At 34.4% G+C, this 11,726-nt stretch overlaps 2 protein-coding genes across 2 annotated transcripts; one reads left to right on the top strand and one right to left on the bottom strand.

Annotated features, from left to right (window-relative positions):
- The first annotated feature begins 1,903 nt into the window (after positions 1-1,903).
- Positions 1,904-8,001, top strand: LOC141708760 (plasma membrane ATPase 4-like). Its single transcript, XM_074512530.1, has 16 exons — positions 1,904-2,091; positions 3,603-3,722; positions 3,803-4,039; positions 4,190-4,951; positions 5,057-5,179; positions 5,307-5,411; positions 5,515-5,659; positions 5,742-5,906; positions 6,004-6,242; positions 6,320-6,352; positions 6,445-6,526; positions 6,622-6,782; positions 6,889-7,062; positions 7,153-7,335; positions 7,422-7,603; positions 7,708-8,001. Exons 1-16 carry the CDS (start codon positions 2,050-2,052, stop codon positions 7,802-7,804), a joined length of 2,850 nt encoding a protein of 949 aa, XP_074368631.1. The 5' UTR covers positions 1,904-2,049; the 3' UTR covers positions 7,805-8,001.
- A 769-nt stretch (positions 8,002-8,770) lies between these two features.
- Positions 8,771-11,230, bottom strand: LOC141708759 (nifU-like protein 3, chloroplastic). The gene is made up of 4 exons (XM_074512529.1): positions 11,075-11,230; positions 10,823-10,949; positions 9,466-9,764; positions 8,771-9,170 (listed from the first exon to the last, which is right to left on the bottom strand). The coding sequence occupies exons 1-4, from the start codon at positions 11,165-11,167 to the stop codon at positions 8,979-8,981; spliced, it is 711 nt and encodes a 236-aa protein (XP_074368630.1). The 5' UTR covers positions 11,168-11,230; the 3' UTR covers positions 8,771-8,978.
- Between the last annotated feature and the right edge of the window lie 496 nt (positions 11,231-11,726).

Raw genomic sequence — 11,726 nt, 5'->3', positions numbered from 1 at the left:
AATTCAATTCTTAATTTTGTTCATTTAAAATTTTAAATGACATGACTTCATAATAATTATAACAGTATACGTATATGTTCATACCTTTATAGAATATTTAAACATATTTAAAGTGATAGCATTGGTAAGGGGGAAATGTTACTATAAGAGAATTATTATTTTATTGAGGGTAAAAATATAATGTCTCCAATATGTTGGAACCTTAAAAAATATTATTTCAAAATGGTGATTACTTAATCGATTAACTATAATTTTATAAAATATATTTGAAAAAGACAATATTACTAATTAAACAATATAGTTTTATTGATAATTATATGTGTATTTTAAAAAAAATAATATTTATGTTTTCATTAAAATTTGATTTTGAAGTTCACATCAATAGAATACGAATTATACTTAGTTTAATATTAATTTCATTTATTTGGGATCAGTGTTTTACATTATTTTATTTTAGTTCGATGCCCAATACACCGACCAAATCAAACTAATTACTTAAGTTTAATTTTTTTTAAAGTCTTGACCTATAAGATTATTTTGTTTTAGACTGAATAATTAGTATATATAATTTTATTTTTGTTGGTCGAATTGTATTTTTAATTTAGTTTTATGTTAGTCTGAATCAATTGTATATTATATTTTTTTATTTTGGATAAATAAAATATATTATTTTGTTTATCCAAATTCATTAATATTAATTTTTTTAGGAGGATTGTTATTATTATTATTTTATCTTAACTCGATTCACATGATATATAAACTAAATCTTAATAATTATATTTAATTTGTTTAAACTTAAGTTAGCCCGAAGTAACTAATTAGAATAATATAGAAATCGATATGATTTAAAATATAAATTGATAAAAAAAGTTGAATTTAATATAAAATTATAATGATATAGAATTCGATATAAAATAGAATTGAAATTGGTAAATCAATAGAGGAAGTTGATTTCAATATCAATTAGAATTAGAATTGATCGACCCGATAATTAGAATTAGAATAATTAGGTAAGAATAATTAAGTAATTTCAGCAGGTATCGACCGACCAACTAACAAACTTTTAATATTCCGTCTATCATAATATAGTACAGATAGATAGTATAGAAGTATAAATATGAGGGAACTCCAATAGAAACTAATTTAAGATAGAAACTAGAAACCAAATATTTTTGTTTAATATTACTTCGAAATATAATACATATGATATGTAAATCGATCGCTGAGAGATGGAAAAAAAATACAGTGAAGTCGAATTTTAGAAAAAAATTACCGTTTGAGGGGAAAAATCAAATTAAAAGCGTAGGGAAAAACTGAGATTGTGTGTGGGAGGGTGTAGATTAGTTAGGTTGGGTGTTGTGTTTTTAGAGGTACGATTAGATTAAATTAATATAATAACTTAGATTAGTTTTTAGTTTTTATTTTTATTTAATTTCTATTTTATCATTACCGGTATAGATATAGATAGTATAGATAGTTATAATATAGTATAGATAGTATAGATATTTTTTTGAAAGTCACTATTTTTATATTATTATATTTTTCTTTGTCAGAGAAATCGTTATTTCTTCGAAAGTAGTTTAGAAATAATATTCACTTTGACCATTAGTTAGCGAGCAAGAGATTGATTTCAATTAAAATTAATGGAGTTACAATAACATCCATGATTGATCATGATTCATGATCTTAATAATACATCTTAATTAGTTTTAACGGATTTTAAATTTTAAAAATAAGAATATAAACTTATTAATGATAAATGAAAGCTGCATGTATCATAGGAAATAAAACACGTATTTTTAAAAAATTAAATTTGTCTTTTTATTTTAATTTTAGTTTATATTTAGATATTCACATTCGGGTGTCATCATTTGGGGGTTTAAAAACCCTCTTTGTCAATCTGATGATGACTATACTTCTCTCCTCAAGTCATTTACTCCTACTACTATACTACGTCTCTCTCTCTCTCTCTCTCTCTCAATCTCTCTATATAAAATTATAAATCTCGCTCGGTGAGTTTGTTCGGTGGTGCCAGGCGCTATTAACACAATGAGTCATTTAGAAGATATCAAAAACGAGACCGTTGATCTGGTATATATTTTCATCTCTTATTATGCTTCTGCACCGTTTATTTGTATGTATATGTTTATGCGCTGTGTTGATTTGTTTGATTGTCGCTGATATGCTGTTAATCGACACTATAATATCATGTATATGTGTGTATATACACTTTTCTTCATTGCTGTTAATCGATTATTGCAGATCAATTCGCCTGTATATCATTTTCTCTCTATACGTTTGTGTAGATGCATGTATCTATTTTGTTTTGTGTGTGTTTGTGTGTGTACGGATGTATTTGTATGTGTTGCGATAACACATCTCTCTCTCCCCCCCTCTCTATCTCCGTCTCTATCTCTATCTCTATCTGTCTCGTCTCTCTCACACACACATACACACATGTATGCTTTTATTTGTTGCTATTAATCAACTATTGAAAATTACACGTTGATGCAGGTAAACATATATGTGTGCTATTTTTGTGTATTTAGCGAAATATACTGTTGATTGTTGAATGTTTGTTGTTTATATTTCGATGATTTGTTATATATGATATGATATCGTAAAAGACAGAACAGACTTTACGAATCAGAGGTTCCTAGTGTGACTTTATCATATAAGCTTGCCTATCCTTGTGTTATTTCTAACAAAAACTCTCTAATAATACTTTTATTTACTATTTGTTGTTAATCCTTATTCAGGGGATATGTTGCCTACCAATATGATATCTTAAATTTGAAAATAAATGAATCAGATGTTTCTCAGGCCATAAATAGGCTTCATATTTTTTGGCGCGAATATATATACCTCTACGTTATATTATATCTACAAATTCTCTCTCTATTATTATAACAATGCTCGGTATACATAGAAAAAACAAATTGATATTTGGTGTATATATGTATATATCCTTGTATGAATTTTTATGTTCTGGATTTTAGTTAAAAATAGTATATTAATGAATGTTATTTTGATATGATAATTTAATGATTGATCCCGTAAGCAATATATTGTATTAATATTATATTGTCAATACGTTATCACAAAATTTGCTAATTTGTCCGTTTACGGACAGCTAATTGTACTCTTCAGTGGTACCCTCACTTCACTGAGGATTTGAATTTTTTAACGAGTCCTTTCTTGGATTTTTTTCTCTGTTTTGCCCTTGGAGTTTCCTATATTTCCAATATTACCCCTATACAAGACTTTTTGCGGAGCACATAGCACATTGCATATGTTTCTTTTTAAGCCGATGAGGCTACTGCTACAGGTCATCAGTCCGTGGCAGTTATTGTGCAGATTTATTTCTTCATGGGGATAGTCTTCCTGAATAAAAATTAAAAACAAAAAATTGTCAAGGGCCAATTGCATGTTATTGTGAATTTTGGTGGCAGGTTGCATTTATAATGAAATTATGTAGTGGATTTAGTAGATGAAACAAAGTTGTCAAACTTTTTTCAGTCTGTTTTAAATTTGATTTTACCTGTTTACATATATATGATAGCTAGAGATATTGTACTTAACCAATTACTTATGAATAACAGGAAAAGATTCCTATCGAGGAAGTTTTTGAGCAGTTGAAATGTACCCGGGAAGGATTATCAGGGGACGAAGGAGCCAACAGGCTTCAAATCTTCGGACCCAACAAATTAGAAGAGAAAAAGGTATTTTCATCTGTATATAACTCTTTAAATTTGATCAGTGCTGATAAGTGTCTAATAGTTTAATTAATAATAAATTACAGGAGAGTAAATTACTGAAGTTTTTCGGTTTTATGTGGAATCCACTTTCGTGGGTCATGGAAGCTGCAGCTCTAATGGCAATTGTGTTAGCTAATGGTGATGGAAAGCCTCCAGATTGGCAAGACTTTGTCGGCATCGTTATCTTACTTGTGATCAACAGCACAATTAGTTTCTGGGAAGAAAATAACGCTGGAAATGCTGCTGCTGCACTAATGGCTGGCCTGGCTCCCAAAACCAAGGTATATATCCTGACACATATATCTCAGTTATTGAAACTTGGAAATGAGCATAGAATGAAGAAAAACTACGTTGTGAATTATTAGTGCTAGCTACTGGAAATAAATGTTCACTGCACTTTTCTCATGTATCATGGTTGCTCCGACGTGCAGGTTCTTAGAGATGGTCGCTGGACTGAGCAGGACGCTGCAATTTTGGTTCCCGGAGACATAATCAGTATCAAACTAGGAGATATTGTTCCTGCTGATGCACGCCTTCTTGAAGGTGATCCTTTAAAGATTGATCAATCTGCCCTCACCGGAGAATCTCTACCAGTGACAAGAAATCCCTATGATGAAGTTTTCTCTGGTTCTACATGCAAACAAGGTGAACTTGAAGCTGTTGTCATTGCTACCGGAGTTCATACTTTCTTTGGGAAGGCTGCACACCTTGTGGACAGTACCAACCAGGTTGGTCACTTTCAGACAGTGCTCACTGCAATTGGAAACTTTTGCATCTGTTCCATAGCTGTTGGAATGCTAGTCGAGATCATAGTTATGTACCCAATTCAACACAGGAAGTATAGGGATGGAATTGACAACCTTCTTGTTTTGTTGATTGGAGGCATACCTATAGCTATGCCCACAGTCCTTTCTGTTACAATGGCTATTGGATCACACAAACTGTCAGAGCAGGGTGCCATTACAAAGAGAATGACTGCCATAGAAGAGATGGCTGGGATGGATGTTCTCTGCAGTGACAAGACTGGAACACTTACCCTTAACAAGCTGACTGTTGATAAAAATTTAATTGAGGTTTTCACAAAGGGCATTGATAAGGAGTATGTGCTACTTTGTGCTGCCAGAGCTTCTAGGACAGAAAACCAGGATGCTATTGATGCAGCAATAGTTGGAACTCTAGCTGATCCTAAAGAGGTTTGTGTTCATTTTATACCAATAACTGTTTTGTAATTAGGCCATTTGGAGATGAAATAAAAAACTAAACAGGTAAAGTCTCATTGTACACTTGCTATCATATAGGCTCGAGCTGGCATAAGGGAGGTGCATTTCTTCCCATTCAATCCTGTGGACAAGAGGACTGCCTTGACTTTTATTGATTCTGAAGGCAACTGGCACAGAGCTAGTAAGGGTGCTCCTGAACAGGTACTTCAGCGCGCACACACACACACACAAAAACACTTATATTTTATCTCTAACAAACTTTCCCTTTAATGTTTTTTCAAAAAAGATGATTTTATCATTGCTCAGTTTATTTCCTATGTGATTTCAGATATTGACCTTATGCAATTGCAAGGAAGATCTTAAAAAGAAGGTTCACACAATTATTGATAAATTTGCAGAGCGTGGATTAAGATCGTTGGCTGTCGCAAGACAGGTTTGTAATGCCACCATATTGCAGTATACCTCATTTATTAATCGTTTCTCTCATTCATCCAATTGACATTGTACCTGATGCTGCTGCTTTGGAACATTTATAGGAAGTGCCTCAGAAATCAAAAGATAGCGAAGGTGGACCATGGCAGTTTGTTGGGCTGTTGTCTCTGTTTGATCCTCCCAGGCATGACAGTTCAGATACTATACGTAGGGCTCTAAATCTCGGTGTAAATGTCAAGATGATTACTGGTAATGTAGTTGTTCGTCTTTTACTTAACAAAAAAAGTTACATATCCTGTCACTTCTTTCTTATAGTTGTTTTAACGCCTAGGTGATCAACTTGCAATTGCAAAGGAGACTGGCCGAAGGCTTGGGATGGGGACAAATATGTATCCTTCTGCTGCTTTACTGGGTCAAAACAAAGACGCATCAATTGCTTCCCTTCCTGTAGACGAATTAATTGAGAAGGCAGATGGGTTTGCCGGAGTGTTTCCTGGTATGTTTTATCTGATTGTTCTTCATGTATACGTCATTTGCTTGTTTTGGTTGTTTTACGAGTTATTGTAACTAAAATTATTTTCTTCAATTTCTAGAGCACAAATATGAAATAGTAAAGAGGTTACAGGAGAAAAAGCACATTTGTGGAATGACTGGGGATGGTGTTAATGATGCTCCTGCTCTGAAGAAGGCAGATATAGGAATAGCAGTTGCTGATGCAACAGATGCGGCACGAGGTGCTTCGGATATTGTGTTGACTGAACCTGGGCTTAGTGTCATTATAAGTGCAGTCTTAACCAGTAGAGCAATTTTCCAGAGGATGAAGAATTACACAGTTAGTTGTTCTCCTCTTCTCCCATTTGCAATTACAGTTTCTTAAATTAAACTGATTTTCATCTGGTTTTTTGGCAGATATATGCAGTCTCCATCACAATCCGTATTGTGGTATGTTATTTGATAAAATCTCAACACCATAGCACAAGGATTATAGATGTGGCAATGGGATAATTTAACCCTGTTTCCTTCTTATTTTGTAGTTTGGATTCATGTTTATTGCTTTGATATGGAAATTCGACTTTTCTCCCTTCATGGTTTTGATCATTGCTATCCTGAATGATGGTGAGACATTTTGGTCTTATTTCTCGAACATTATATTACTAGTACTGTTAGTCTTCCACTTATGTTGCCCTGCATATCTTCTATCGTTATGCAAGGCACTATTATGACAATCTCCAAGGATCGAGTAAAGCCTTCCCCAATGCCTGATAGTTGGAAGCTGAAGGAGATATTTGCTACAGGAATTGTGCTTGGAGGTTATTTGGCATTGTTGACTGTGATATTCTTTTGGTTAATTAAGGACACAAATTTTTTCCCGGTAGGAAAACTTAATTTTTTTACATATACGAATAATCATTTATAACTATATTATTGGTAATAATATCTGCAATGATTCAATAACTTTCTCTTCCCTTATGGTATAGGAGAAATTTGGCGTAAGACCTATCAGAGATAGTCCTGGTGAAATGATGTCCGTTCTTTATCTGCAAGTGAGTATTGTGAGCCAGGCTCTCATCTTTGTCACTAGATCACGCAGCTGGTCCTTTGTGGAACGTCCTGGTTTTTTATTGATCTTTGCTTTTCTAGGGGCACAACTGGTAAGAGTTGCATCCCTTCTCCCCATATAACCAATATATATCTGATCTGAGTTAAAGATGTCTTAAGAAATAACTTAGTGCTGGTTTCAGATTGCAACTCTCCTTGCTGTGTATGCAACCATGGGTTTTGCAAGAGTACACGCTTGTGGATGGGGATGGGCCGGTGTCGTTTGGTTATATAGTATTGTCTTCTATTTTCCCCTTGACATTTTGAAATTTGCCACTCGTTATGCATTGAGTGGAAAAGCTTGGCTGAACCTGCTAGAGAATAAGGTACTCTAAAAAATAATTTTGTTCACACTCCGTGTTTCTGTTCATTATCATCTCAAAATACATACGTAAAATTTTTTATTTGCCAGACTGCCTTCACCACCAAGAAAGATTACGGAAAAGAGGAGAGAGAAGCCCAATGGGCTCACGCGCAGCGAACTTTACACGGCCTTCAACCAGCAGCAGATACTGACATCTTCAATGACAAGAACAGTTACAGGGAACTATCTGAAATTGCTGAACAGGCCAAGAGACGAGCTGAAGTTGCTAGGTACGATTTTGAAAATCAACAAGTAGCAGCTTAATATAAAAGCACTACAAAGTCAAATTGTCTTTAAATGTATTCTGGAATAATTTTCTTTATTTTTTGTGTAGGCTTCGAGAATTGCACACGCTGAAGGGACACGTCGAGTCAGTGGTGAAGCTAAAAGGCTTGGATATTGACACAATTCAGCAGCATTATACAGTCTAACAAAAGCTGAAGGTGTAACAACTGAGATGGAAAAGAGCCAATTCTAATATGCATAAATTGAGAAGATGAAAGAGTGCGAGAGCCTGTTAGTAGTTTTAAAACATTAAAATGTTCTTAGATATAGTTGGAACACTTTGTGCTCTAAAATTTCAACATTAGCCTTATCTATATAATATATAAAAAATATATTAGGTAAATCTCGGAAAGGGTTTCATTTAATTTCCCTTTTTCTTTAACATGCGTAAATTTTCTGCACAAAATTCTGCATGATTATCGCATCGCATTCTTTGACAATAGATCTTTTCTGTTGTATGCTTAATTTCTTAACTCATCCTCCATGTATAAATATTGACTTGAATAGATTCTTTATGTAAAAATAGTGATACAAGGACATCTTGATACAACAATTATGAAAAGACTGCTGGGTTGTGGAAGATTATTCTGGATGCAGCCACATTGGCTCCCATGCTTTGTTGTTTTGAGTACTTAGAGGCCTGTAGGCTGAGGACATGGAACTATGTTAGAGAGATGGGTATCTTTTAAATAATTAGTTGACATAACATTTCTCGTGAACCAGAGAGACTGTTTATGGACAATAACCTGGTCACCGCATTTGCAAATTCTCACCCATTTCAGTTCAACTGTATTTTAATTAATGTTTTTCAATTTGAATGCTCTAGACAATCACATACAAGGTGCTGTTATACAGTGCATAGATACGCGAAAGTAACTTAAATTTTATTTTATTTTGACAGAAAACAGGTCTGCGAGACCTGTTTCACTGTTTGATAGTATGAAGACTTATATCTTAGAGTAACACTTCTCATAAGAGAAACAAGACAGTGAGGAGGATCAAAGGAGCTCCTAACTTAACTCGACAAGAACCTCGATGATGAAGAAACTCTCAATCACAATTAACTTTTTACCTTAAAACTGTTAGGGGGGATCCCAATGCAGTTAATTAGATTGTTGAAGAGGAATCTCAAGAGCAGGCGCCACTATTATAGCTAGTTTGGAAAAAAGATGTACAATGTCAAGGGTGTTCAAATTTTCAGACAAGGGCGAGAGACTTCAGTAAAACAACTCTACCTCAAATATAATGAGAATCAAGTGAGTTCATTGTTGAAAGCTGAAAATTTACAGGTACTATATGTTGTTCTCTACATTGTGTTTTTTACTCTATCAACTGAACGGCTGCAATTGATGGTATTTTCTCTCTCAGCTTCTGTGTAAGAGCCACGCGAACTGTCATCACTCCAGCTGCAGGACCACTGAGCCGCACTATGACAACGAAGTCATTGATCTGCACAAATTCTAGGATTCCGCCGCCTGTGCCAGTTAGGTATGGTCTAATTTCACCAAGAATCTGTTATACAGCAACAACTGTTATCTTAGATGAGGAAATTACTTCGCGCTTTTGCAGCAACAACTGGTGTCTAACGTTATACATATTTCTAAGTGATTCATGTTATGTTCACTAATTACTAGCCTTTGCAACACAAAGAACACGTTGCAATTCAACGAATATACTAGAGCTTTAGAAACATTTGAACTCGTGCACAATCAGATCGATAGGCACACATAAATTGTAACTTATGTGTATGAGTTGTACTTGTACATATCTATATCATGAGTAAAAAATGCAATGTCATTACTCTCACCTTTTCAACATTCTCTTCATTCAACTCGAGGCCAGTCTCCGTGTCGAGGATTTGTTCCACATCCATTATCTCTGGAATCTTATCTCGGAGACGAGTTTCAATCCCCATCCTTAGTGTCATGGTTGAACTTGGACAAGATCCACATGCACCTTGTAGCTTTAGTACCACAACTAGGCCATCAATCTCATGAAGAGCTACATTCCCTCCATCAGCCATCAAGCCAGGTCGGACTTCATCCAATACCTTTTCAACATTTTCCTCAGTCAGTGGGAGAACACAGCTTGGCGAAAGTACAATTCCTTCACATGAATACATTATCCCCAAAATCAGAACTTCCAGTAGACAAAGAAATTGTTTAAACTTAATTAAACTTCAGAAAAGTCTGGAATGATTAAAGCAAAAAAAAATAAAAAAATCTACGTGATTCTATTTACTGTGCTTAACAAGATGCATCAGTGAGCTTCTTTTAGAGCTTAACAAGATGCATTTATTATGCAGTTTCCTTTGGTTTCATCCAATCTTAGTTTTCTAGTTTTCCTTTTAAGTTGTTTCCTCCAAAACAATATTAGAGAGTAGACGTCTACTTTGAGTTGACTGCAAACAAGCCCAGTCGTGTTCTTTGAGGGGGTTTTTAGATTGCTGATGGGAAGTAATATGATTTGGTATCCCCTCCCCAACAGCCAAGCTGCTAAACAATATCTTTTGTCTATATAAACGGAAGAATTCAGCCTGCCTTCATAACATTGCTATTCGCCTTATCAATTATCACGTCTATGGTTGGGAATCAGACCACGTCTTGGCATCTTCTTAAATATTATTCATAGATGTCGAGACAAATTTCACATAGAAAACACAATAGAGCAAGCTTTGTACATGTATACATTCCCAACCATATACAGAGGGGGATTGTTTTTTATAACTTCAGATTTTGTAGTAACATATATATTCAGTACCCCAAATATTAGGCAGACAATTACAAACCACACAAAAGCTTTGTTTATATCATACTCTACAAGATAAGGAACTGGGACTTCAAGATTTTCTTTTTTTGCTAATAAATTACACATGTACCGACCATGAGTCGAACTCTTGACCTCGTGGAAGAGGACAAACGCCCAACCACTGCACCGACCTTTCGAGTTCAAGATTAGTAGTATATGAACATAAACACAACAAACATTGATATTTCTCCCATTTTCATATAAACTTTTTGCAAACATATATAGAGAGTCCGTTAATAAACATAACATACTTTAACAATTATTAAACCAAGATTCCTCTTAAAAATTATTCTCACATTAAAATATGTTCTCCACGTACCATTACCCTATAAAATAAAAAAAGTATAGCACAATACCTGCTGTATGTTGTCTTTTCGGACTGGTACGATGAAATCTAAGCAAGTGTCTAATCTGGAACTGTCCTCCAAGAAATGACTTGTGTTGGAATATACAAGTAGCAGCAGCGCATTTCGAAATATGATTCTGTAACAAACAAGTAATATTTAATCAAAGTGTCATGCATAAAAAGCAGCATATTGTACCTTAAAATGACAACATTCAACACAGTCAGATACAAGAATGAAAAAACACACAAAAGACGTAGGAACCTTGGGAAGGGAGATAGATGAAGATGATGATGAAGTTGGTGTAAGAGATGAAGAATGGATGTGTTGGTGCGTTTGGTTTGAAAGTCGAATCATGTAGTAAGTGATGAGAGTAGAGAAGAAGATTAAGAGTTGAGTTTTAATTGGCTGATGATAACTATACCTTCCTTTTATTCAACTTTTGTGCGGAGCGAAATAAGGACACGCTGGCATATCTGCTTTCGCTGTACTCTTTTAGACCGATTAAAATCATAAATACAATCAAATTAAATACATATAAAGAGATAATCCCTCTCAGCCGCCTCCCTTCTTTCATCCTCTCTGTTAGGGTTTGTCTATTTTCAAGTAAATCGAGGGGAAAGCCCCAACCCCATCATTCTCTTTTATTCTCGTTTATTTCCTTTCAATAAAACCCAATTTTTCGGGTGTTTGTGTGTCTTTCCTCTTGTAGTATGTGTTTTGTCACTCCTTTTGGAGTGTTTGTTATGTTTTTATTTAGTCATGCTTGGGTTTATATGGTGATGGATCTATTGAGGACAAATTTATTGATATTTCTGGTGATCTGCAAAGCCTGCATCGGATCTGGGACGGTGGTGATTATTGCAAGAGCTCACCTTTCACAACTAAAAATTGTTCATCTTTCATGGGTTTATAC

Source organism: Apium graveolens, chromosome 2 (genome assembly GCF_009905375.1).
Source record: "Apium graveolens cultivar Ventura chromosome 2, ASM990537v1, whole genome shotgun sequence".
NCBI lineage: Eukaryota > Viridiplantae > Streptophyta > Magnoliopsida > Apiales > Apiaceae > Apium > Apium graveolens.
The sequence above is the reverse complement of the archived record's forward strand: the minus strand, read 5'-3'. Positions and strand labels throughout refer to the sequence as shown.